Source organism: Dissoconium aciculare (genome assembly GCF_010015565.1).
Source record: "Dissoconium aciculare CBS 342.82 unplaced genomic scaffold K489scaffold_3, whole genome shotgun sequence".
Classification (NCBI taxonomy): Eukaryota; Fungi; Ascomycota; class Dothideomycetes; order Mycosphaerellales; family Dissoconiaceae; genus Dissoconium; species Dissoconium aciculare.
The window spans coordinates 1,360,101-1,384,161 of record NW_022984953.1 but is presented as its reverse complement, the minus strand read 5'-3'; the positions used below and the strand labels follow the sequence as shown (position 1 = coordinate 1,384,161).

General features: G+C 51.7%; 11 protein-coding genes across 11 annotated transcripts; 4 read left to right on the top strand and 7 right to left on the bottom strand.

Moving 5' to 3' along the window:
* Positions 1 to 420: 420 nt before the first annotated feature.
* Positions 421 to 4,458, bottom strand: K489DRAFT_429578 (uncharacterized protein; the record flags this gene model as incomplete). The annotated part of the gene is made up of 1 exon (XM_033608378.1): positions 421 to 4,458. The coding sequence occupies one exon, from the start codon at positions 4,456 to 4,458 to the stop codon at positions 421 to 423; it is 4,038 nt and encodes a 1,345-aa protein (XP_033462332.1).
* Positions 4,459 to 5,106: 648 nt separating this feature from the next.
* K489DRAFT_154358 (glycosyltransferase family 2 protein) lies at positions 5,107 to 7,285 on the bottom strand. Its single transcript, XM_033599243.1, has 4 exons — positions 7,133 to 7,285; positions 6,133 to 6,990; positions 5,672 to 5,966; positions 5,107 to 5,564 (listed from the first exon to the last, which is right to left on the bottom strand). The coding sequence occupies exons 1-4, from the start codon at positions 7,165 to 7,167 to the stop codon at positions 5,385 to 5,387; spliced, it is 1,368 nt and encodes a 455-aa protein (XP_033462331.1). The 5' UTR covers positions 7,168 to 7,285; the 3' UTR covers positions 5,107 to 5,384.
* A 500-nt stretch (positions 7,286 to 7,785) lies between these two features.
* K489DRAFT_399507 (uncharacterized protein) lies at positions 7,786 to 9,046 on the bottom strand. Its single transcript, XM_033606966.1, has 2 exons — positions 8,607 to 9,046; positions 7,786 to 8,546 (listed from the first exon to the last, which is right to left on the bottom strand). Exons 1-2 carry the CDS (start codon positions 8,901 to 8,903, stop codon positions 7,932 to 7,934), a joined length of 912 nt encoding a protein of 303 aa, XP_033462330.1. The 5' UTR covers positions 8,904 to 9,046; the 3' UTR covers positions 7,786 to 7,931.
* A 1,086-nt stretch (positions 9,047 to 10,132) lies between these two features.
* On the top strand, positions 10,133 to 11,007 carry K489DRAFT_154341 (uncharacterized protein). Its single transcript, XM_033599242.1, has 2 exons — positions 10,133 to 10,727; positions 10,778 to 11,007. The coding sequence occupies exons 1-2, from the start codon at positions 10,380 to 10,382 to the stop codon at positions 10,943 to 10,945; spliced, it is 516 nt and encodes a 171-aa protein (XP_033462329.1). The 5' UTR covers positions 10,133 to 10,379; the 3' UTR covers positions 10,946 to 11,007.
* Positions 11,008 to 11,550: 543 nt separating this feature from the next.
* Positions 11,551 to 12,458, bottom strand: K489DRAFT_154263 (uncharacterized protein). The gene has a single exon (XM_033599241.1). The coding sequence runs from the start codon at positions 12,128 to 12,130 to the stop codon at positions 11,657 to 11,659; it is 474 nt and encodes a 157-aa protein (XP_033462328.1). The 5' UTR covers positions 12,131 to 12,458; the 3' UTR covers positions 11,551 to 11,656.
* A 1,004-nt stretch (positions 12,459 to 13,462) lies between these two features.
* Positions 13,463 to 15,078, bottom strand: K489DRAFT_407971 (putative P450 monooxygenase; the record flags this gene model as incomplete). Its single annotated transcript, XM_033607421.1, has 2 exons — positions 13,463 to 13,782; positions 13,854 to 15,078. 2 exons carry the CDS (start codon positions 15,076 to 15,078, stop codon positions 13,463 to 13,465), a joined length of 1,545 nt encoding a protein of 514 aa, XP_033462327.1.
* A 665-nt stretch (positions 15,079 to 15,743) lies between these two features.
* On the top strand, positions 15,744 to 17,185 carry K489DRAFT_368470 (uncharacterized protein; the record flags this gene model as incomplete). Its single annotated transcript, XM_033602953.1, has 2 exons — positions 15,744 to 15,944; positions 16,238 to 17,185. 2 exons carry the CDS (start codon positions 15,744 to 15,746, stop codon positions 17,183 to 17,185), a joined length of 1,149 nt encoding a protein of 382 aa, XP_033462326.1.
* Positions 17,186 to 17,799: 614 nt separating this feature from the next.
* On the top strand, positions 17,800 to 19,349 carry K489DRAFT_377837 (uncharacterized protein). The gene has a single exon (XM_033604253.1). It carries the CDS (start codon positions 18,031 to 18,033, stop codon positions 19,030 to 19,032), a length of 1,002 nt encoding a protein of 333 aa, XP_033462325.1. The 5' UTR covers positions 17,800 to 18,030; the 3' UTR covers positions 19,033 to 19,349.
* A 764-nt stretch (positions 19,350 to 20,113) lies between these two features.
* Positions 20,114 to 20,396, bottom strand: K489DRAFT_314229 (uncharacterized protein; the record flags this gene model as incomplete). Its single annotated transcript, XM_033600996.1, has 2 exons — positions 20,114 to 20,251; positions 20,301 to 20,396. 2 exons carry the CDS (start codon positions 20,394 to 20,396, stop codon positions 20,114 to 20,116), a joined length of 234 nt encoding a protein of 77 aa, XP_033462324.1.
* A 246-nt stretch (positions 20,397 to 20,642) lies between these two features.
* K489DRAFT_429572 (V-type ATPase) lies at positions 20,643 to 21,584 on the top strand (the record flags this gene model as incomplete). The annotated part of the gene is made up of 6 exons (XM_033608377.1): positions 20,643 to 20,666; positions 20,696 to 20,734; positions 20,792 to 20,825; positions 20,882 to 20,890; positions 20,945 to 21,045; positions 21,106 to 21,584. 6 exons carry the CDS (start codon positions 20,643 to 20,645, stop codon positions 21,280 to 21,282), a joined length of 384 nt encoding a protein of 127 aa, XP_033462323.1. The 3' UTR covers positions 21,283 to 21,584.
* On the bottom strand, positions 21,473 to 22,728 carry K489DRAFT_368467 (triacylglycerol lipase; the record flags this gene model as incomplete). The annotated part of the gene is made up of 6 exons (XM_033602952.1): positions 21,473 to 21,528; positions 21,556 to 21,590; positions 21,639 to 22,124; positions 22,183 to 22,184; positions 22,236 to 22,245; positions 22,301 to 22,728. The coding sequence occupies 6 exons, from the start codon at positions 22,726 to 22,728 to the stop codon at positions 21,473 to 21,475; spliced, it is 1,017 nt and encodes a 338-aa protein (XP_033462322.1).
* Between the last annotated feature and the right edge of the window lie 1,333 nt (positions 22,729 to 24,061).

Sequence of the window (24,061 nt, the reverse complement as noted above, 5' to 3'; positions counted from 1 at the left end):
GGACTCGGGACTCGGGATATCGATTCACACGGTCCAAATGGAAAATGCACAGCAGGAGCGAGGACAACTAATCCTCATTGTACGGTAGTAGCGGAGAGGAGAGGAGCTCTTGCTGTATCATCGGCCGGCCAGAGATTGTGCTCGGACAATGCACAGACGCTTTGTAACATCGTGCATGCTTTCTACCATTTCCTACGTCTACAAATCTTTTCCGCCCAATTTCTTCTTGATCAAAAATAGAATTCGCTCTGTAACGAGATACAACATGCAATGTCAGAATGGAGTGTCTAGAATTTTCGAGTCGAGACCGAAACTTAGATCTAGTCACAAATGCCCCCTACTGCACTTCGAGCTAACCCCAATAATCATTGTTCCCATCTATCAGAATCGTGGCAAATCCTCAGAATTACTTCGCCCAACTTAAAAGCCAAAGCTATCTAACAAAGAATTTGCCTCGGGCTCCTTGAACTGTGTTGGTGGTGGTTTCTTCACAACATCGGATGGCGGCACGACTTTGTCCTTTTTAGCTTTCAGCTTTAAGAGCAGCTCTGCGGCTTTGGCTTTACGCGCGGCCTGATCGTCCTCAGCAGACACGATAGCGTTCGGCGGCTGCGAGAATGCATCCAACAGCGAGGACGAATCTGTCGCCGATGTTGGTACTGCCACAGACGCAGCTGTTGCCTCCGGAGATTTGATATGATCATCAACGCCATTGGCGCCAAGATTCTGCCTATGGGATGTAGCAGCCACCGTTGAAGGACGCGCGAATTCCCAACCCGCTACGAGCCCCAAGGATAATGACCACAAACCCATTCTCTGCAGAACTCTGGCTGACCTGAGCACAGCTTGATACTCGTAGTCGCTTGGCGTGCTCCGCACTTGCTTGTAAAGAGTCATGACATCGGGATGATCTTGCTGCCAACGCTTCTTGCTCTGACCGGTTGATAAAGGTGCCACCAGAACATCGGCGGCCTCTTTTCGCTGGTTGAGCACAGAATGGCACCAGCTGGAAAGCCACCTATTCCCTTCTTGCTGCGCCATGGGCAGCAATCGACTCTCGATCAGCTGTTTCAACACATCTGATCCATCACCGCAATAGAGTCTAGCGACGGCGATGGCCAGCGCGATGTCCTCGCATTGACCTGCAAGCGCATTGACGGCTGACTGAGGGTCATCTGCAAGCAAGAAAAAGGTAGCAGAATATTCAAACCGTCTCTTACCCATTAAAGCATAAGCATTCTTCCTTGCAGCCGTTCGAGCATCTGCTTGGCTGAAATCACGCTTGAGGAAATTCAAGGTGGACTTCTGCTCTTTGTGCCAAGTTGCGATTCTCCACAGGCTGACCAATGTGGGTTTCTTGCGTAGAGCGAGAAAATATAGTGAGGCATCGATGGGATCTGCCGGCTGCTGAGATTTGTATGCTGATTGTGCCACCTGCTCGACAACCTGCCCGAGAGTTGCATGGTCGGTGAGCCAGGACAATAGGCCTAGATTGCGGACAATCGGCCACGTCAATTTATTATCGTAGTGTAGTACGAGAATGTCAAGCAGAGGTTGCTGTGTATTGCTTTGATGTACTGTCGCGATGGTTTGCCAGTCTATTACTGGGGGTTGAGGAGGAGGAGGAGGAGGAGGAGGAGGAGGAGGAGATGATGATGTGGATTCTGCGGAATTGTCGGGGTTTGATCGTTGCAGCTGCCATTTCCATTCGAAGAGAAAATGTACAGCATTCCGGTCTAAAGCATTGACATGTTGCCTCAAGTAGGCCATAGTGTTGATGAAGGTTTGGAGGTCCTGCTGCTCGGCTCTTGTAATATATGGAAGCTCTTTTTCGGCGAGAAGGTCACGAAGATCGTCGAATACGTCTTCGCTTAGCACAAGCGTGGAAGTTGGCTTGCGGTATGCTTGTGTCACGAACGTCTCTTTGATATCAAGTCTGAGTTCATCACCACTACTCCAGAATTTGAGTTTGGTCGCCAATTCGATCAGTATGTCGGCCACAAAGTGAAAATCTCCGCGTCGAAGTAATGTCGAGAGATAAAGGGGACTCCATTGTGGAAGGGTTGCTTGCAGTAAATGAGCAGTGTGATGCAAATCCACAGCGGCTGCTTCGCTTGTAGCGGCTCTTATCCTCTCTTGTGAATCCTGAGGGAGCTCTGCAGAGATCACATCGGTGTTGACGAAGAATAAATTGTTCCCAGCTGTGAATGCAAGTTGGAATCGTGATGCCCAAGCCAGATCTTCGATCTTCAGTCCCTTGTTTGCGATGGATATTGTTTTCGCAATCATCCACGATGAAAAGTCTGAAGAGCTTGGGGCGTATTGACGTCGCACCAAGATCTCTATTTTGTGTGCATATCCGACTGCAATGATAGGGATGTCTTCTTCTCCGTTATATATGACCAGCGAGGAGACTTCTTCGTCCGTCTGTTGCTTAAATTCTACGTAGCTATCGTTGGCGTTTAGAACCCTCAGCTCCTTGCTCTCGCTTGCGGCCAATGCAATTATGGAATCACTGGCAGCAAAAGCGGAGATATGGTCGACACCGGTTGCGAATTTGACAGCGTCTTGAGGGAGGGAATGTATGCCATCGGCGTTGAGCACTTTTCGATAAAGTCCATCTCGGGAGATGCTAGCGATATCTAGTGTCTTCGTGGGCGTTGTACTCCGTAGTGGTAGGATGAAATGTTCTGCAAGCCTTTCCGATTTTTCGCCGCCATTTACTTCCAACGAACACTTCGAGTCAATCGTGCCTGCCCATCTCCTTACAGTCCATTGAGTCAACGGTCCAGGGACGGTCTGGACAAAGAAGCCAGTCACCATCTTCGCATTCGATTCCGTTACATGTATGACGCCGGCTCCCCTATCAGTCGCGTGCGCGGCTACGGCGATTTGTCGGCCTTCTTTGTCCCAGATGGCGTACTCGGAAGCGTGTACGGTCAGCAGCATATCGCACCTTTCCAGAAACGTGGCGTCTATGATTGTAGACTGTGCCGTCACACGAGTGACACAATCCCAAACACCCCACGAAGACACTACCCATCTGGCAGCATCGCGATCAGCGCGAGTCACAACAGAATTTGGGGTGCTCTGTATTCCGTCTATCCTGCGGTCGTGACCGCACCACTTTCCGCGGAGCTGAAGCCGTTCTGATCCTGTCGCTGAAGGAGACATGAATGTCTCGATGCCGCCTTCCCACCAGGTGATGCTCCCATGTTTGGATATCTCGTGGCATAACAGCTGCAGTCGATCATGTTGAAACCAGTTGGTAAACATCATGGGGACGCCTTTCATCAGCTTGATCGGTAAGCCCTCTGCGTGCGCAATATGGTATGGCTGATCGAATCTTGCTTCCTGTGATCGACGCTTGTGGCCGATACTTTGGATCCCCCAAGCAGACATGTGCCCTTGTCCGTCGAGTGTGACGATGATGTCTGGCGTTTGCGACGCAATTTCTTTCAGATGCTCAATTGAATGACTTGCTTCGTTGCTTTGTGGAAGACCGATGGACGCATTGACTGCTGCGCTAAATTGATTTGAAGGTATGAAGAACATATAACGTGGTGTTATCGTAGCAGAGCTCGACAGGCTTGGTGATTGAGGTATTGCAGAGACGAGATTGATAGCCGTGAAGAGCTTTAGGATATCTGAATCATGCGTGCCACCAGTACGCCATATTCGCAAGACTCCATCAACTGCAAGTGTGTACAGAACCTCTGGGTTTTCATCATGCCTCCAGCTCAGACCACTGCTTCTTCGCTCTTCCAAGCCATCCTCCAGTGGACGCCAACTTATGTGAGTGACAATGGCCGGATGAGGTAGATATGTGTAGTCGAACAATCCTTCTTCAAATGACAATCGACGCCAAATCTTCACCAACCGATCGTAAGATGCACATGTTGCAATGAGCGTCGCACTTGGGCTGAATTCGGCAAATAGAACAGGCGACGCTACAAGTATGGCCCACATCGGATGTCGTGTCTCGACGCGACCTCCACAGAGGGCGACATTTGCAGATGAGCTGACCCGCGAGGAGGGCAAGCTCGAAAAAAGAGACAGCGCATGAGTGCCACCGACCAAGACTTCGCCATCATCGCCCCAGCAGAGCCACTGCGCTGTATCACCTGCATCTTCGCGTTTCAATAGCAACGATGTCTCCCACCAAACCCGTGACCATCCTTCTATTTCAGGCTTCAATACGAAGACTTCGTCCCTGGTAGCGACTACGAGTCGTCCATTATCACTTTCTGCTATCACAGACAGCAGAGTGCTCTTGAACGGGACAGCTTGGACGAGGGTGTTCGGAGAAGAGAGGATGTTGAGTTGTGAGCCGGCAAGGTATGCGATGTAACGCGATTGGCGATAGGTAAAGCTGCTCAGGGATTGCAAACACACGGCGGGAGTGCCTGGGAAGGTTTGTGACGAGGTCTGTGACATGCCTGGCGAGGCCGCAGGCATTGTGAGACGTGTATATCAACCTCGCTCGCGATGCATGAGTGACATATTCCGTGTGTCCAAATAATCGTCGTCAATGAAATCGGGGCTGTCGGGTGATAGGCATTATCTCCGTTTTAGGTGCTGCAGTCGTATGCAGTCCCGGCAGCTGAAGCTTTCGTGCCGACGCGCGCGTCGTCACACCTGCATGACGGATTTTATTAGATGTGGGAGCACACCTGCACTTAGCTGTACGCACACCTGCCAGCTTGAGACGGAATTCGCATACTTGTGCATCTCCAGTATCGCAAAAACTCTCGGAAATACGTGCAGCATCACGATGATCGGCTTTCAAAAAGCGCTTGAATATTATTACATCTCTCCAGCTGTATAGAAAGGCCTCCACCTAGTATCGATCAAAAACACGCAAACAAACAATCGCGGGACCAGAAAGGCAAAGCTCTCAGGCCATACCAACAGATTGGACAAGCCTTCCCCAAACCCAAAACGCCGAAACAGCCAATGCTGGCCTGAAAGAACCTAATGCTCTCGAAAATAAACTTGCTGCGTATTGCGAACAGAGTTGTGGAACCCAAACGCCAGTACTCCAACTTTTCCGCTGCCAAAGGTCGAGTCGCAATGTTGCAATGAGGCTCACGGTAGAGAACAAAATGTAGGAGATCAACGCGGCAGGCGATTGGCCCAGCCGTGAGTAGAACTGCATGGCATGCCACCAGGTGAAAAGATGGTCTCGAACGAGAAGCACGATGGTCATTGTCGATGATAAAGTGATCAACCAAGAGTGCAAGTGATTCCCGATGTGAGGAACATATCGCTTGGTGGGTGTCATTCCAGAAGCATGATATGAATCGGGATCAAGAGTGTCGTCAATCGTGACGTTGTAGAAGGGAAAAAAAGTGTGTGAAAGCAAAGCAGTCGTATCGTCATCATCAGCGTTGATCGTGAAGGTCGTAAGCAGGGAGCTGGTCGTCATCCAGAGCCGGCGAATCCTGCGCGTAGTCGAACATTTCGGATTTGCCTCCGTCAGGCACAGCGCTGCCGTAACGCGGCAATCGAATCATACGCATTCGATCGTCTTCATCGGCGCCAGCTCTGCTGCCCCATGTGGTCTGTATTGAAAAGGCGGTCAGCGATCACGAACTTGGTCTCCCGGCTCCGACAAGCGCGCTGGCGCGGGGAAGAAGCCGGAGCGGTAAATTCCCTCGTGCGGACTCACCTCGCTCAATGTGAAGAGACCATATAATTTGATCAGGCCATGAAAATATCCGAACGAGATATAAACAGGAATAAAAACAACGTCCACAGGGTATCGCAAGAAATGTCCCCACAGCTTGACGGTCTTACTGAAGACGAAAGTCCACGTGAACAAAAATACCCACAGCTGGACCCGATTTTCGTGCGGCCAGGATGTCGATGCCTGATACCAGGCGCTGAAAACAAACACATCGTATACAAAGGCCCAGGCGGTAATGGTGGTCTGCAGCACAGAGTACGTGCTCCAAGGTTGCGTCCTAAATAGCACACCATTCAGTTAGCATGTTGTTCATGTCCTGTGATCGCTCGGCCGCAATGCAACGTCCATCTCTCCTCGTGCAGCGCTTGCCCCTCCATCGAGGGTCAATGCTCGAGCGAGAAATCTCCGCTTTGGCTTCTCGCTGCCGAATCGCATCCACTTACCACCAGTAATGTCGTTCCACGAACATGCTCGTCAGATTGCTCCGCCAATTGCTTCGCACCCAGCGCAAGCATTGGCTGAGGTATTTTGGGCTGTCTTCCAGTGTTGTCAAAACCTCGGCTTCGCGGTGGTACTGCATGGTAATCTTCCATTTGTGCGAGTACACCCAGCGCGTGATGAAATTATCATCATCGGCGTTGAGCTGGCATGACCGCCAGACTTCATTTGCGAAACCGTGCGTGAAGGCAGGGTCCTGCAGAATGCAGCTCCGATAGGCCACTGTGCGACCAGAAAGACATGGCAGGCCACCGTCGATGTGCAGACAGGCTGAACAGTCGAAATTGCGTCGCTCCAGGTAAGCAGCTCCGAGGAAGCTCCATACATTCTTGAGAATCGTCGGAGATCCCTCAGGCCTTCGCAATCGCTGTGAAGTCCCGACTCCACCCATTCGATCATCCTCGAAAGGTGCCAGGATCCACGGCAACACCTTGGTTGGCCAAATAACATCATCATCAACGAAGATGGTGATGCGTGTGGTCACCTCGGGGATGGCACGGCACATCTGCCTCCGTTTGTTGGCTTTCCCAACACTCAGAATGCGGATCTTCTTGCGAGAGATCTGATTTGCCAGCTGGCTGAGCCTTTCCACGTTCGCGTCTACCGTCACCAGGAGAATCTCGTGAGGATCGGACTGAACGCAGCTGCGTAGCGTCCTCGCCAATTCATCTCCCCCTGTGGCAATGGTTGGCAGAATGATGGTGACATCTTGTGAGGAATATGACGGCTCGTCCGGGATGGGGATCGGTCGAAACGTCCAATGTGAGATACAGTTGACAATCAAACGGATGTAGCGAAATAACCTGTTGATAAGGCGTCAGAACATGCAGGTGTCAAAATCGGCATTGGATGTTCGATAGCATGTCTTGACTAGCGAGAAGGGCAGTTGTCCAATCTCCATATCCGACATTGCGAACGGAGCCGATCTGGCGATCTGAGACTTACCAAGCAAAAATGGCAACATGGAGCCAGGTGATCATATTGCAACGCTGGGAACGAGTGTGACGCCAGAGGGTTCAATAGAGCAGAACTGACAATAGATGGACTCGAATGGTGGGCTCAACGTGAAGCATGCATGAAACCAAATTGAAAACAAAGATCGCTTTCGACAGAGAAGAAACTGTCGCTGAGAGCACTTGCAATCTTTAATCGACATGATGGGCGACGTGGAAAGATATATAGGCATGGAACTTGGCTCGAACGAGAATGAGCACTCATGCATGACATTTTCGAGGGTTTTCCTCGGTTGCGACTTGTCATGCGAGCGCTTAGTGTCCGCTGCACGCCGGGCTTTGTTTTATTAGATTCTTTGTGGTACTGTACGACGGGCAATTCGGTCGGTGGCTAAGTCAGAATGAGGTAGGTAGAGGCAGGGGCGATAGCAATGCCCATGTGGACTTTTCACCACCTGTACTGCACTGCACTGCACTGCACCCTCATGCCTTTTGCTTGCTCGCATGGACCCTCCTCTTGTTGGCTTTCCCGCCCATGATCCATGCTCCACCACCACCATCACCATCACCACCATCTTCTTTCTCCGACGACACCACCACCACCATCACCACCACTAGATACTGCTCTCGTCGTCACTCTCTCACCGGACCTCCATAGTGGAGCGCATAATGGCTTTTTGGATTGCGTGTAACAACAAAAGAGGCCCAGCAAGGCAGCTTCTTAGTCCTCAACGATTGCACAAAGTCTGGTAGCGCATTGCGCCGATTGCGAACCCGCAAGACTACGCCTTCTATCCGCATCTGTACTGTTGTGCAATGACAATAGGCCCTTCATTTCCTCTCCCATCAATGGAAAAAACACAGTGCATTGTCCTTCCCGAGACGATCACTCCTGCTGTGGTACCTGCCTGACGTGGACATGGACGGGACTCAGAAACACATCTCTTTTGTTCGATGGTCTGACCCGGACCAGAATGTGGGAAGCAAAGCTCCATGATCTTTTGTGCCGCATCCACCACCGTCTGCACGTCGTTCAGGACTCCTGTCAAGATAGCTACGTACCAGACCAGGAAACCCAGAACGATCATGATGATCCACATCTGAACAGCTATTGTGGATTCATTATGCCGGTCAGCATATACGAGCATGCCTGATGGTTGCTGGTATAGTTGCCTGATCGGTCGCGATATGGGGTCGCTTTCGGCGCAACGAAGTTGGTGGTCTCTCTCATCAATGTGCATTCGAACCAATCTTGAAAACGAGCACATGGCAAAAGTTGGAACGGACTGCGTGTGTGTGCACGGCCAGACGGAACTGTCCTTTGTCACGAGTGATACCATTCCCAACAACGGTCCGGCCATGTGCGTGCCCAGCGAAACACTCTCCACCACGATAAGCACTAAACCCTAACAACCAAGATCTCTTGCCGTCGGCCGGAGAGTCAGACGACCAAGCTACTGCACTACACTTGCCACAGCAACGTATTCGTATTGATCATGGCCTGCCGATTTCACTGAGTAAGGCCGACGGTTTGTTGGTAGTTCTCGCATCATGAACGCATCTGAGGCGCGCTGAGACGAGCCGGCCTCGACCCTACTCGAATCGGCGACTACGAAATAGATTGCGACGACCAGAACCGCAAAGGACGGCACAAGCAGGATGCAAGGGTGGCACATAGCGCAATCGAACGCACGCAAGGCAACGCCCTGGAGGCTTGGAGTAGCGTGCTCTAGCCTCGACGTGGTTAAGGGTATGTAAAGCATGTATGTAAAGCATATGTGTTAGCAACGCAGGCTATGGATCCCTTCGGTGGATATCGTACAGGAAGATGAACAGAGGTGCATGAAGATATGACAGAGGTAAATTTGTACTTGTCATGGCCACAGACTAATACTGCATTATCGGGTCATCTTTTCGCAATGGACACAGGTTTGGACGAGGGCCAGCTACTGTGCCCGTGTGTGCATCCATCCTACACACGTCCATCCAGCCATCCACGAGAAGGTGATTATCTCTGCGTTCTGGCTGATCGCAAGCGATCTGCTGATGATTGCAAGACGGAGCTAGATTCATCACCGGTGGGTTTTCGTACCATAGATGGACCAATCTGACGCGGGCCAACGGCGGGCGTTTGCTTCTGGTGGGCCTTTTCTGGTCTTCTCTGTCAGCATTCGCTCAAATTGCCCTGGGCCTCACGGTCGGTCGGTTATTAGGTTTGGTAACACCATTCCAACGCCAGAAGATAGTACAGTCATAATATTAATGACGCCGAGTCGCAGACGGTCATTCCACAGCAAATGTGACGAAAGGACGAGGGCTGTGAGATATGGACCAACTGCGTCACCTCCAGCTATGGCGACTACGCACGCGCGCGCTCTCATGGGAGGCTATCTATTCTAGGTGGAACGATCGATCAGTCAATCACGATGCCCCATCCAAAGGACACTTGAAAGCTCGGCGGTAAAATCCGCGCACGCACCAATGTTTTCTGTATGGTAACATTTTTATTATTATTGTTCTTATTATTATTATTGTGATCACATCGTTATTATCCGCATTTGGTATCCTCTTACGCCGGGTAATCATGATCATCGTACAATTCTGTGCAAGCTCGATGATGATAATGATTATTACAAGAGGGCTGCCAAAATGTGCGCGTTGGTCATCGCCCGCCCGCCCGCTTGCACACACATACACAAACATGGGCATACTGTCTTAGAGAAAATACACACATACCTAGTTTAGGCACAGGATACACACATGCTGGTCTCTCGCTCTGTCTTCAGCTCCTATCATCATTCAAACAGTACGGTACAGTACAGTGCAGTACAGTACATAGGTATCTGAGGTGTCTTTCTTTTCCTGCACGTCTTCATCGCACCTGCACAAGTCCTCCTCTTGGCACCGACGGAGACTGCTGCACACCACACATGCATGTACATACCCTCATCGTCAGCCAGCGACGCTCGCTCAACCTCACACACCACCGACGCGCGCCTGCAATTTTTTTTACGCAGTCCTGCTTACTAGGTACTCGCGTATATAATCAATCACGATGATGGTGTTGCTCATCATGCGTGAACCTCAGACACCACATAGTTTTGTCTTCCCTTACCCACGAGAGAGACAACCCTGAAGCAGTCAGTGCAACCGAGGCCATCGGCTCGCATCCACGATACCAATACCATGCTTTCTTAGTGCCATCGAACCACGCTGGCCCGGCCGAGCTTGTTGCGAGTATGTCGCCGACGCCGATGCCGACATTGCCCGTTGCGCCCGCCACTCACTGCTCGTCTGGGTGGAACTGCAGTACATGGCATGTGTGTGCAACCATGGTACGAAGATTGCACGGCACCTGCGTACACGTTGTGGCTGAATGGACCATGTGCGCTGAATGCTGCAGCAATCCATTTGGAAGGAGAAGGCGAGTCTGGAAAGTCGTCGTCGAGCCCGTTCGAGGTGGCCCGATGGAAAGCGCGCAATTCTTGGTGTCTCCTCCGATCCCGCCGTCCTACGCTCACACATTCGGCGGGCATGGAGGGGTGGACGATTGCTTATTCGGCCTAGTGATGTCGGATCAAACTGGGGTAGCTCGACGCCGGACCCACACATTGGACTACTGAATGACGACTTTTAGCGCTTCTCGCCTATCGCGAACGTCTGCACTGACGACGCTGGAAAAGCTTCTATGCCACCCTCTGCAGACATGCATGTGCCTCGCCCATTTCTTTTGCCGTGGTCGTCGTGCTCGCCGAGTCGCGGGCAGGAGCTCTATGTTCGGCGGATTGGCGCCCATTCCTGCTGACGAGACCCGATCTAGCTTGTGCAAGCAATGTGGCACGCGACGGCGATGTGTCAGACATGGCGCGACAGCGACGTCGTCGGACTTTCAGAGGGGAAAAAAACAACCAACGGGTTCCACCCGCACCTCATTGCCCAGGCGCTACAGAGACGGCGAGACCCTGACCGAGCGAAGTTGGTGGAGCCCCGGCCAAAACATGCATGCTGCAACTCGGGCGCGCTCGACAGGCGTTGTGCCAAAGTGTTGAGAGGAGACACGCATCTATTGCGTAAACCGGCGCCATCGTGTTTTCTTTCGCACGCAGCTGGCCACAGATACTCCGATAATGAGTGCTTCTAGGTTTGCACCACGGGCTTTTTGCTTTTGCCGTTTGGCCTCCTTCTACCTTGCTTCGGTTTCGCCTGGTTTTTTTTCCCCGGTCGCGCCTGACGTCGTTTCGCATTGCCCTCTGTACAATCTGCAGCACCGGACTGCGACGGACGCACGCACAACACATAGTCATGACCTAGCTTCGATTCGTCGCCCTCATATCGGCACGAGGCTTGTCATGACAACACATTCCGAGCAACGGAAGTAGAGAGCAGAATCAGGACCATCTCCGCCTGCACTCGCTGCATGGCTTTGAAATTGTTGGGCTCTGCATAGACCAGGTTTAGTCCGTCACACACACGACTTTTCTATACGATATTCCTCCACTCGCGCTACTCGCACTTATTACGGTGATCGCGCTGGTGGACGTGCGTTCTGCTGCATAATTTGCAGAAGCCTCAGCTGCTTAGCGCCGATCGAGCGGAGCAAATGCCAGCACTGAGCATTTCTGCAAATGAAGCCACTGCGAGGATGATGATCATAACCTGCCGAAGGCGGCAGGGGAACTGCTTCCGCGGCTCTTGTGACACTGCGCACTCGAAAGTGCCCGCCTGCAAAGAAAACAACAGTCGTTCTCGACCTCCGTGGCTGCAGTCCCTCTTGTGAGAGAGTAAGCCTCGGATGCCGATCATCCTCCACCGACAGCACTTGATCATCCTTGCAACGATTTGCATCCCTCGGCCGACAAGTTTTGCCCTCGTGCTTCTCTGTCCGCTGATGGCGCGTGCTCCATTTCTTGCATCTCATCCCGGAAGGTACTGACGACGAGGTAGCCACCGCAACGCTGCAGGTACGAATCCCGCTGCTCGTCGGCTTCATCTCCCCAAGCGCAGATCCGCCGGCACGCTCGCACTACAAGCCTGTCCGACCACTGCGCTGCGCTAGTGAATCTTGAGGAGTAAGACGTGGATTATCTCGAGCCGTGGAGATTGTCGTATTCCAGCCATTGCGCCATGGACCCCTCCATGTGCGAGCTCTGACGCCTGGATGATCTCTTGCTACCGTCCTTTCTGACAAGTCAATCGCTTTTCAAGGGTTCACGAATCGCCGTGTCACTATGATGTTTCACAATTATCGCTCAGGCAAGATTACCTCGACCATGTAGGCTGGATCAAGTCAATCTCGGTTGGTATAGCATGAACGGCTGCGATCCGAGTTCACGATGACGCGCGTTTTGAAGTCGTCGACGACAAGGAGGTGGGCACCCAGATTGACAGGAGTGGCATCGTCGTCATGCACGGCGCTGGTGCTTCAATGACATCCGAAAACTTTACATGCATGGGAGCACAATGTTTGAGACCCTGTCCATGATCGATCAATGATCAAAGAATCAATGTTCTTGTGCCCTGTGCACCCTTTGAAAGTCAAACCACCCTGTCCTGGGGCACGAATATAGCGGCATTCTGATCAACATCCATGCTCTCGACAAAAGGTTATCCGCCCTGCATACTGTGTTCGTAAACGCATGTCTAGATTCATGCAAGGTCGGAAACTAGTAGCTGGTCCTCTCTTGCAATGCCCTTGCGTTCACAACAGGTTTCACAGAGCACAACAAGCTCCGAGCAGCGGGTCCTTAAATTTGTGGGTGTTACCTTAGCAGGCGGTTGACAAGGCCTTGTGGAATGTGGTGATGACGGGAGTGACGATGGCATGTCAAACATTGATGGATTGCAACTCCCGCCTTGTGCGAGGTCAAAGAGAAATTGTCCTCTTGCAATCCAATGAAAAGATTTCAACTTCATTCCAAAATCCGCCTCCGTATAACATCTGTGTACCGGAGTGGAAAGATTTGTTCTAAGAAATTCATGGGTCGAGGTGATCCACTTTCCCGTTTCACATCCCCTTTGATCCTTCTCCGAGCACATGTGCGATGACACTAATCCACAATCCCGGCGAGCGAAAATTATCGCGGCATGACGACCCGCGAACTGAGGAAAAGAGATGAGGAGGCCAAGACCTCTTCCAACGCGTCATCATTCCAATGAATGAATCACAAGAGATGAGTTGCCTATTCCGAACAAACCCCTCTTCCCCTTGAGAAATATTTGCAAAAGGAATTTCATGACGTTCGTGTGAACACAACACCTTCTGAGAATGAACATTTTCACGACCATATTCGTCCGAATATGATGTTTTCTCAACGTGGAACAATCACGAGCGTCTCTTGAGCGCAACTTTGGCACCGTTGAGGCTCGTACAGGTGAGCGTGAGCCATTCCTGCCAATCGTTAGGATCCCGGCTTTCGATCTCACTGAACGTCTGCGCCATGCGGACGATGGTATATCCAGCCTCGGTGAGCGCGAATTGCTGTCCGAGACAAATCCGTGCACCTCCATTGAAAGGGAGAAATTCCCAGCCCGTCCGCAAGCCCTTCCTGCCAGTGACGGGATCGTCAAGCCATCGCTCGGGTTTGAACTCCTCTGCATCTTCGCCGTAGAGGTCCTTCCGCCTATGCATGGCGTATACGCTCCCTACACGAGTTTGATGTCAGTGACTTACTTCCATGGGGCTTTGGTTCATCGATCAGGTGAGTGTGACTTACACGCAACGATTGACCCCTTGGGCATGAAAAGAGGAGCAAGGCCATCCGGGCCGCCACCCAGTGGCAGGGTAGTATCCTCCGTCGCTTGACGGCTGTTGAGCGGTACGACCGGATGTACGCGAAGAGATTCGTTCATGAGTGCACGTAGATACTTGAGGTCCCGGAGCTGTTCAAAGGTTGGCTTCTCACCTCCCAGCTGCGCGACATCTGCTTGAAGCCGAGCCCAGACATCAGGACGTTTGGCCAGGACAAACCAGAGATTCGTGAGGAGCGAAGCGGTGGTGTCGCGACCGGCAAGCAAGATGTTGAGAAGCTCGCTGCGGATGCGCACACGATCGGATGTCTGGCTTACGAGTTCATCGATGAAGACGTAGCGTTCGGGATCGGATTGGCCAGATTTCTCCTTCGCTAGGCCCTTGTCCACGAAGTAATCGACAAAGTCGTGGACCAGCTTGGCATCTTGCTGGAATCGCTTGTTCGCTGGGAAGTATTTGGCCCACTTGCCCCATCGTGCACTGTTAGCGATGTACTCCTGGCTGTGGGTGAACGCATCGGTGAAGCCAGCGCCAGTGCCTTTCACCAGCGTTTCGACAGACTCGCCGAACAGGAACTCCGTCGCCGAATCGATGGTGAGGCGGAAAAAGAGCTCCGACAGATCGACGGTTTGTCCGTCAGCCGGGATCGCTGCGATCAAGTGGGAAACGTGTTTCTCATATGTGTCAATGTTTCCGATTTGCGTTCTGGCAAAGTTCGGGCGGAGCATCTCGCGTGAATGCTGCCATGCGGCCCCGTCGGTGGTGAAGATACCCTCTCCCAGAAGCGGGTGGAAGGCAGTCTTCCTGCGCTCTCCGAGGCTCCACTTCTTGAAATCGATTGCTTGGATGGTCTTCAGGTTCTCAGGCTCGATGGTTTGGTGAAGGTGTCGGCCGAGGACAACCAGCTGGAAGGTTCTGAATTTGGTCTCTTGGAAACGTCGATTCGTTTTCTCGAGCAAAGTGTGATTCTTGAGGTGTCCCATGTTCTTGAAGAATAGATCAAGGCCATAGATGCGATCCCATGATGGGACCCAAGGCGCTGGCAGACAGCCCTTCTCTCTCATGAAAGCCTGCCGTTTCCTCCATTGCACAAATGCAGTCAGTACTTTAAAAGCAGCATAAACGGCCACGAGAGCCAAAACCAACTCCACAACTTTTGGGACACGGTGTGATGATTGCAGCAACGCCATGGTCAGAATCACCTAGCAGGACTGCTGGTTCCGTGCAATGTTCGCTCTGCGAGTTCGTCAGGTATATGATCCGAACTAAGCGCTCAATGACTACAGGATTGATGTGAGAGAAAGGAGTGATCCCTTAAGTAGGACTAATCATTCGGCTGCCTGATCTATATGCAACACACAGCATCCATATGCGACAACATCGAACGTCGGAGATCGGGGCATCAATTCTTCCGTGGCTCCGACGCGGCATGATCACGCCGACAGTTCGGCAACGACTCGTTAGGGTTGTCGACGCTCGTCTCGGCATTCATGTAATGTAAAGGTGTATGGTGTATGTAAAGGTATCCAGGGCTCTTGGGAGGTGCACCAAAAGAGTAGTCAATGTTCTGATTTGATGACCTACTGTATACTCTCGCGCCCTGTCCTTTCGCAGTTCGCTAGCGATATGATGATGCGATCAGCCACACTCTCACGCATGAAGTTTTACTTGCGCCCACATCCTTGGTTCAGCGAGACTTTCCAACATTCTTGGGCGACAGGAACGTCGGTCATGCTCGTAGACCACGCATGGAGAAGGTACCCGCATGATTAATGTCGATTTTGGGCATCGAAAGCACATGCATTGCTTCCAATGCTAGTGAGCTGAGGAGTTGATCTCACTGCGGTCTTTCATCATGGTACTGTACGAACCAAACCTATGGCCCAAACATCTACCACGTGCTCCCTTGATTTACAGTGGAGACAGCGAAAAGTGTCGGAGAAAGAGTAATATTCGCCGTGCTGATTTTCTGCATACACGTGAAGTTAGACTGGTCATACGATCAGGTTTTGCAGTTCGATGCTGCGCCTCCTCCACCACCACCAGCTCGAACTTGGTGCGACAGCGCATCAAAGAGGAACATATTTTCGCCCTATGACTCAAATCAACTGATAAAGGATGGAGTGGTCTATCGTGTTGATCAGAGAATGCCTGCATGAGAAGCTTTTTTCCAAGAGAATTGTGCGGTTACACTGATATGGAATTTTCGGCTTCAGTTGGGCGTCGTTTGTCTATACGAGCGACCGAAGGGCTGTCACCCGGGGCAATAGCTGGTGTTGTCATAGGCAGTGTCTTTGCCTCTCTGTTGATTCTTGGCATCGCATACACTCTTCTTGTATGTCTTGACAGTCAACCTATCTATCTAAGGCCACCCCGCTCCAAGTTGAGCGCTCAAGACCGCCTCGAGCCAGAGCGTGCGCAGGATCAAGCGCAGGAGCGAGGGAGGGCGCGAGCACGAGACGAAACCACCCAGCAAGAGCGAAGGAAATCGCTCGGCGACTAGAAGCCGAAGCAAAACAGCATGTATGGTGTTCCAGATATGAGCAGAATGGACGTCTGAAATATCTAGCGTTAATCGCCGTGGAAGCCAAGTATGAGCTCTGGGAGATGCCCGACCGACACGGGTGTTTCTCTCACAAGATCACCTGGCCATGGTCAATCGATCAGGAAAGAAGTGCGCCACCCCTGTCAACAAAAGACGATTCCTCGAGACAGAATCTCAAGTTCATAAATATTGGACGAACAAACAAGACATCTGAAGGGGTTGCGCGACGATACCAAGAGATTACGTCTTCCCTCGGGAACGACGGCCTTAGCTGGAGCGAGTGTCATGAGTTCCTGCGGCAATTCACAAGTGACATCATAAATTCATGGGGAGACTCAGAGTTTCGCGAAGATCTCGAGGCCCAAAATCTCGAGACTGGTGCCGAGGCGCCGACGTGGGACGTCATCATTGCCAACCGGAAACTTTGCGAACGGATCAAAGCTGAGCGGATCGAAGCCGAACGGATCGAAGCCGAGCGAATTGAATCTAAGCGGATCGAAGCCGAGCGCCTCGAACGGAGAGTCCACGAGCGTAGCAAGAGCTATTCCGCTCCCAGGCTCGATGCTGGGCCTACCTATGGCTATAGCGACGTAGGCGATCATTACTTCGGGGGCAGGTTTGACTCTGGCGGAAAAGGTGGTGATAGCGGAGGAGGTCGTGATAGTGGAGGAGGTCGTGATAGCGGAGGAGGTCGTGATAGTGGAGGAGATCGTGATAGCGGAGGAGGTGGTGATAGCGGAGGAGGGTGGTGATTAACTATGGTGGTGATTAACTATGGTGGTGATGATACGGGCGGCCATGTCTCCAGCTATTGTTCGTTGTTCCGCAGACCTGGGACTGTCATTGGCGAACAGCGCGGAATCTCGCAATCGTGGAGACGATGGCGCTCCGCCCTCTCGTCTTCTATCCACATCATTCAGCGCATACACCGGTGCTGTCAGCGCTCCAAGTGTTAATGAAGAATCTGCAAAAGGCGTGGAAGAAGAATTTCAATACCTGATCATATAGCGACTCTTGTGCGACACATGAACGTGACCCACCCCGTGCTGTAGAGAGCCTGAATGTCGGAGCGTTACTCCTACTTTCATTCTGGTTGTTCTGGTCGGCCATATATCGACGTCGTAAGTTCTTCAAAGACCAGGGATTCCTGTGTAGTTCATTACGCTATGTTTGACTAGTTACCTGCGCAACGTCTTCGCAGTCCTGGTGTGCAGAAAAGGCCATGAGCTGGTTCCTTCGCATCACGTGGAAAAGTGTCCCAGACATACGGCATTTGATCAAAACATCCATGAATATGTATTTGACGACCTCGCTTAAGTTCACGGATCATCATCTCCAAGCAAGTTCGCAGATCGTAGCATCTGGTTTCGGAATTGATCGCCATTCGTGATCAGAGGATCATGGTTTGCTGTCGACTGCTCCGCCACGCCCAGAGACTTGGCACAATTGCGCAGCGAAAGGAAGGTACTCTGCGTCAGGTTACGTGACTGATATCCATGCACCAGTCGTCAAGAACGCAGACATATATCCGCGTCTGAACATCAATTGTTCAAATTCTGCCACCATGTGGAGATAAGCTGTGCCTTTGTGTGCCGAGATGGAGGCTCCTCCAGGCTCACCCTTCGGACGACGATTGTCGAAACGGGAGTCTACTCGACTGAACGCGGGAGTTATAGCTGTCATTATTATAGCAGGCATCATCGTCGGCTGCATTGCCCTCTCCATGCTTCTGAGTTGCCGACACAGAGTTTATGAGAAGATGAAGAAGTTCCGAAAAACCTCCCCGTGGGAGAAAAGAAAGCGGAAGAAACTCGAGGCTGAACGTATTCGTCAGCGAGATCTGCAAAGGGAGCGATTGGTCGCCGAGGCGCAGCAAGTGGCATTACGAGAGCGAGACACCAAATCGGAATCCACAGTATGGTTTTCTCGCCTCGTGCACGACGGATGGCCGAGACATCTAGCGCTCGTCACGGCTGGGGCCAAGTATGAGTTGTGGAAGATTTCTGATGACAAGCAAGGGAAGTACGCCTACAAGATGACGCAACCGTGGTCCATCGGCCTCGAAGAATTCGATGCCTCCAACTCTCAATCCTCAATCAATAAGCCCTCGGTGGACGGATATCACATGGCGCACATCGGCTCGACATTCATGACTCCCGCGCAAATCGACCAGGCATGCGAAGCGATCGTCTCCGGATTCGAGACGAGCGAATTCGGCTGGAAGAACTGCCAAGAATTTCTAAAGCAGTTCATGAACCGGGTACTGGTGACCGCCAAGACTAAGGACACGGCCTGGATCATCGAGTACACCAAGGTCGAGCAATTTGAAACCGACGTGGCTTTTATCCTGCCGCCGGACGATTTCATCGCGGCTGTTGTTGCGCGCCGGGCAGATGAACAGCGCAAAGTCGCTGCTGCGGCTTCGACGAGCAAGACCTCTTATATTTCCGGATCGACGAGCGGTGCGAGCGGCTCATTCGGACATGGATATAGCGGGTTCAGCCACATTTCGACGAGTAGTGCGAGCCATGGATTTGGCGACAGTGGCATGAGCAGTTCGGACTTTGGCGGAGGTGGATGTTCGAGCAGTAGTTGGTGATTCTTAGCATTACTCCAGGCTTTTGTGAGAGAACGATATCGCGAAATTCTTTTGCGCCGCGACCCACAAGTGATTTGATGAGTCTTGTCGTTCTCCCAACCTCGTCAAGATCCTTCCTGTCAAGATCTCAGTGGCTGCGTGCGCCACTGTCACGAAAGTCGTTGGCGACGTGAATAGGTAGCAAGACGGTCCGTTCCGTATTCATCAATCCCGATGCAACGCATGCAAAAAGGGAGGATGCCCAGGTGTCGCACGTTCGTATGTTCACACCAGATGAAGGTTTGGCAGCCTTCGGGATCACAGTGGAGGAGATAAATACTATGACTTCATGTCCGAAAAACTATTTCTCCGCGTGACGGAGCGTTGTGATCACTTTGCAGAGTGGCATGGCCAATCTCTCACCCAAATACTAGCCGTTGGAGCTACATTCGGATGCGAGCGATATATCAGCGACTAATCAAATCAGACGCGTGCACGCCCGTCTTTGAACGAAGCCAAACCCCTTATCATACACATGAGCCGCGCTTTCACATGTCGCTCACAATGAGCATCGTCTGGAGTTCGAGCGAGCGATATCGTCAAGGTAGCTCATGGTGCCGATTTCGTTGTGATGCAGAGAATGGGATACGCTCACGCCGGCATGGCAAAGCAGTAGGTTTGCCGTGGTGTTCGACTCTCAAAAATCTTCTGATGGCGTAGCCGGCTGCTAAGGGATAGCATATTGCATCGACTAATTTCATCTGCTCGTTCTCCTGGCCGGCATCTGTCGCCGATGCCATCGATGGGCTTGCCAGCGATGGCCAGACCACTCAATTTATCTCGGCGAGTGCCGACAAAGACTGCCAGCGACTTGATGCGCCGACTTATCGTCCTCATTGAACAAGCATCACATGCCTCAGCCCACAACAGCCATGTTATGCCGACCCATCAGATGTCGTGACGATCCGATCGACGTGATACTGAACATGGTCGCCAGTTCGCCGATAGCTGCGTGTCGCCATGTCGGCAACGAATTGTGACCGGTGGTGACGCTGATGTGTGATGGATTGTACCTGCACGCATCGGGCGGCGAACACGACCTCTAGCTATTCCGACCATCGCTGACATGTTGTACTTTACGATATTCCTCTTCAAGTTGACGCTGCATCTCGAAGTCTAGTTGTCGCTCTCGTTTGATGCGCTGTTGTTCCATATCGCGAATGACGCCCTCATGCATAGCCTGGACGATGTCAGTGGTTGTGATCACCGAGACCCGTTCGTCAACCCACCGCTTGATCAGACTTCTGTTGCCGGTGCACGAAAAATACAATGCCGACAGTAGCCAGCGCTGTTGATGCAAGCGTGAGTTTTGCAGCGGTAGACATGTTGGCGGTAAATAATGCCCAGATTGATGATAATGCCAGAAGTCGGGAGTCAATGGATACTTGCTCCGGGCTCCCAGCTTGAACGCGGCTCAATTATTTTTGGCGCGCAAATGCCAGACGGTCGAACGTCACGCACGGGCCACGGGAGCTTTGAGCTGCGGACTTGCGTCAACGTCAACGCATTGTGAGAGTTAGATGTTCCTGGTACAATAAAGTGCACTACACAAAATTGAACAAGACAACAACATGGTACGTTTACTCAGGCAGTATGTACGAATATTGAACTAATCTCCTTATAGGCTGCCCAAAACTCAGCCGGTATTCAGACGCTGCTTGACGTACGACCACCCAAATGACCGACCTGAATACCCGCAGGTGATTGACTAGGAAGACAGGCGGAGCGAGATGCGCAGAAGATTGTGCAGAAAGGTGCGGAAGCTGTTTACAGGATATGGAGATGCGATGGAGTAGCTAACATTATTCAGCCCGAGAGTGTATGTCAGCAGACTACCAGACACCCTCCCCGAGCGACTACTGACCATACTCAGACCGGACCAAACGGGTAAAGGACGCTCGTACCGAAGCACAAAAAGAGATCGAGGAATACCGGGAAAAGAAGGAGAAGGAATTCAAGGAATACGAATCAAAGGTATGCTGGAGCCGTCGATGTCACCAATTAAGTGAGGTGCAAAACTTACTTCGATGATAGCACACTTCAGGCAACAAGAAGGCGGAGGAAGACGCCGACAAGGACACAGAGAAGAAGCTGGAAGAAATCAAGCAGATTGGTAGCAAGACTGGCCCAAAGGTGGTCGAGCAACTATTGAAGGCGGTCATGGACGTGCAACCACGAGTACCCGACCGAGTCTCACAGCCTGTTGCATAATCGGTTCGTCAAGAGGGAAAAACTCTCCCTTTGCGCGAATGATGGAGCTCTTTGGCGCTTACCGCAAGATATCGTACATCGATAGTGGCGAGTTTGTGAGCTGATCTAGAGCCGCGTTTAATGCATTGCACGAGTTTATGCAGAAGCCTACGAATACATTCATCACTGCCATTATCCCAGCCGTTTCTCATCAAAGACCTTCTTTAGCTAGCATGTCTTCGAAGTTTTCGTTAGGAAAGGAGAGAACTGAGGACCGAGAAATTCGAGACGTACCTGCGATGCTAAGATAAAATGCGATTGCGTTGAAACTAAATCTCGTAAGCATGTAACTTTCCAATACTCGCGATCTGTCTTACTTTCGCTTGCGGCCAGTAATTCTCCAGATAAACCACCGCAGTCGATTTGTCCAGTTGATCAAATCTAGATGGCTGACGTGGTTCAAGGTTCCCTTGTACGTCCCCCAGCGGCTGCTGTCCACACTCACTAGACCATCGTTGGGACCTTCGAACCTCTGTATGATGCCGTGCGAGTTCCGGAATATCGAGGTGATTCGAGGTCGCACGCTTGCACCGTAACTGTAATACTTGACGCTTTCTAAATCGGGTGTGCGCGGATTGAACGACTTCGCCATATATTCTTGTGTCAATTGCTGGAAAGCTCCCGTCTCGAACCCAAAGTACTCGAGCGCTTTGTAAAGTTTGGGAACATTAAGGGGCCCGATGCGGTTGAAAATGTGGTCTGCGTAGGACGAGCCGCGATGAGGTGTCGCAACCGTGGTCAACGACAGCACCCGGACGTTTGGGGGCTTGAGACGTGAGATCATGTACCGAGAGTCAAGCCCGCTGTGTTGATGTGCACGTTAGCCTAACGCCGGCGACAATGTTCTTACATCGAACGTACCCCTACAGAAAGGTTAGCTTCAGCATGGCATTCGTCTCGGTGTATCAACGAACCATGCTATGCCTATACAAAGATCAGCAAATGAACCGGCGCAAAGATGTTTGACGAGGCGGCTTACGCTATCACATTGACAGCTTTGCCATTCGCTTTGGTCTCAATGACCTCGGCGAGTCTAGCTGCTCTTTGTTCAATACTCCCGGATGGCGGAACCGATGCAGTGATGACTTCTACACCCTTTGCCGTTAAGGCTTGGGTTATGCCATACCAGTACTCGATTCCGGGAAGGATCTTGCCAGCCAGGCGGAGCTCATCGAATCCGAGTAAGCCATGGGCCAGAATTATGGGATTCTTGGGTACATCATACTTCGGCCGCAAAGCAGCGAAATCATCTTCGATCAGATGTTCGATCTCATCCAACCGTGGATCTTGCAGCTTCTCTCTTGCCGCACAGGCGATGTGAAACCCGACATTTTTTGCAAACACGTGTGCGGGATTAGCCTTGAACGTGAGTGGTCGGACGTACGCTGTTCGAAACAGCGCGCGCATCCTCGATCACAGTATGTCAGTAGGAGGATGTACTGGAAGCATTCAGGCTACATGAATTTCAGCATGCCTTGCGTCATCTTGTTGTCGCAACGATATCAAGTTCTCTTGTCCGAGCTAGGGCGGATTTCCTTGCGACGGTCGATCCCGCAACGGCAGAGATGCACCCGTGGACTGTATGAACCACCTGGGCACTGCCATGAACCAATAGCCCAAGCCGAATTGAATATCTTTCAATGTGCCAGTGTGTCTGGGAAATCTGGCGATCTATTAGGGTCTCAACATGAATAGACATCATCGCTGATAGCAAGATGGGAGACCCGTCCATCGAAATCAGAGCATGCCCTCATCCTCGCTCGGCACCTCTCGCGTCACGTAATTCTATAGTCCCAGAAGATTTCTACGAATACGATAAGATGCATTGCAGGTTATTTGCGAAAGAAAATAGACGGGCTCTTGTTACTGCGATTTTTCAGATTGAGGGTCTTACCACTGCTGTGCCGTGAATATACGAGACCACAGACTGTCGCATGATTGTAGACCACACCCGGACAACGGACCTGCTATCGCTGCGAAGTCTTAGAAGGGAAAGTGGGCACGCGATCATCGATCAGGCGGTGACTCGGCCCAGCTCCGGGAGGAGAGAGGATCACGTCAACCCTGGAGCCGCACCATCTCTAGTGAGAGGACACGCCATTTCGTCGAGGTCGAAATATGACAGGATCATCACGACCATCCATGGTACGGGTGTGGACGGGCCGATCATCGTGTTTGCTTCGTGTGTGGGGCGTGACGCCTATGAGAGGGTTCGAATTGCTTGGGAGCATCTGTATAATGATTCCAACAGCATCGGGAATAAGGCATTCCGTGCTTCGAACTGATGAGGACAGCGGTCGACTGGAGAGTTTGAGAGAGATCGTCGTGATGCAGCGACCAGTGATGATCGATGCTGCAATCCACACGCGAAAACGATTCGGGTAACACGTGCGGAGATCCGTTGTCGACGGGCTGGTGATCTGCACGAGAGAAATTGATAGTGTGGCCGCCGCCGCTGTGAACGGATGCACAACGTACGATAGCACGTGAATAGCCCGAACAGATTATTGTGCACATCGGAAACAGCGTGCCGTGTCTATCTGCTACTGTCCTTCACAAGGTATGCTCCATCGTCGGCATGTCTTCGGAAGATTCAGCGAGCCCTCTGTGCGTGCAGTGGGATCGACATTTGTTTTATGTCGAGGTTGTTCCAGTGGTCATCGCGAAGGGATAATTGCCACCAAGCCCACCTCTGTTGTTCCATCGTGTAGGCCCGGGGTGTACGAGAGAAATTGCAAGA

Coding starts and splice junctions, on each gene's coding strand:
- K489DRAFT_377837 (XM_033604253.1), top strand. CDS start 18,031: ATGGAGGCTCCTCCAGGCTCACCCTTCGGACGACGATTGTCGAAACGG.
- K489DRAFT_399507 (XM_033606966.1), bottom strand. CDS start 8,903: ATGCTTTACATACCCTTAACCACGTCGAGGCTAGAGCACGCTACTCCA. Junction 8,547..8,606: donor AATACGTTGCTGTGGCAAGT/GTAGTGCAGTAG, acceptor CTTGGTTGTTAG/GGTTTAGTGCTTATCGTGGT.
- K489DRAFT_154341 (XM_033599242.1), top strand. CDS start 10,380: ATGTCGCCGACGCCGATGCCGACATTGCCCGTTGCGCCCGCCACTCAC. Junction 10,728..10,777: donor TGATGTCGGATCAAACTGGG/GTAGCTCGACGC, acceptor GACGACTTTTAG/CGCTTCTCGCCTATCGCGAA.
- K489DRAFT_154263 (XM_033599241.1), bottom strand. CDS start 12,130: ATGAAGCCGACGAGCAGCGGGATTCGTACCTGCAGCGTTGCGGTGGCT.
- K489DRAFT_154358 (XM_033599243.1), bottom strand. CDS start 7,167: ATGATCACCTGGCTCCATGTTGCCATTTTTGCTTG. Junction 5,967..6,132: donor GTGGAACGACATTACTGGTG/GTAAGTGGATGC, acceptor TGTGCTATTTAG/GACGCAACCTTGGAGCACGT. Junction 5,565..5,671: donor GTCTCTTCACATTGAGCGAG/GTGAGTCCGCAC, acceptor TTTTCAATACAG/ACCACATGGGGCAGCAGAGC.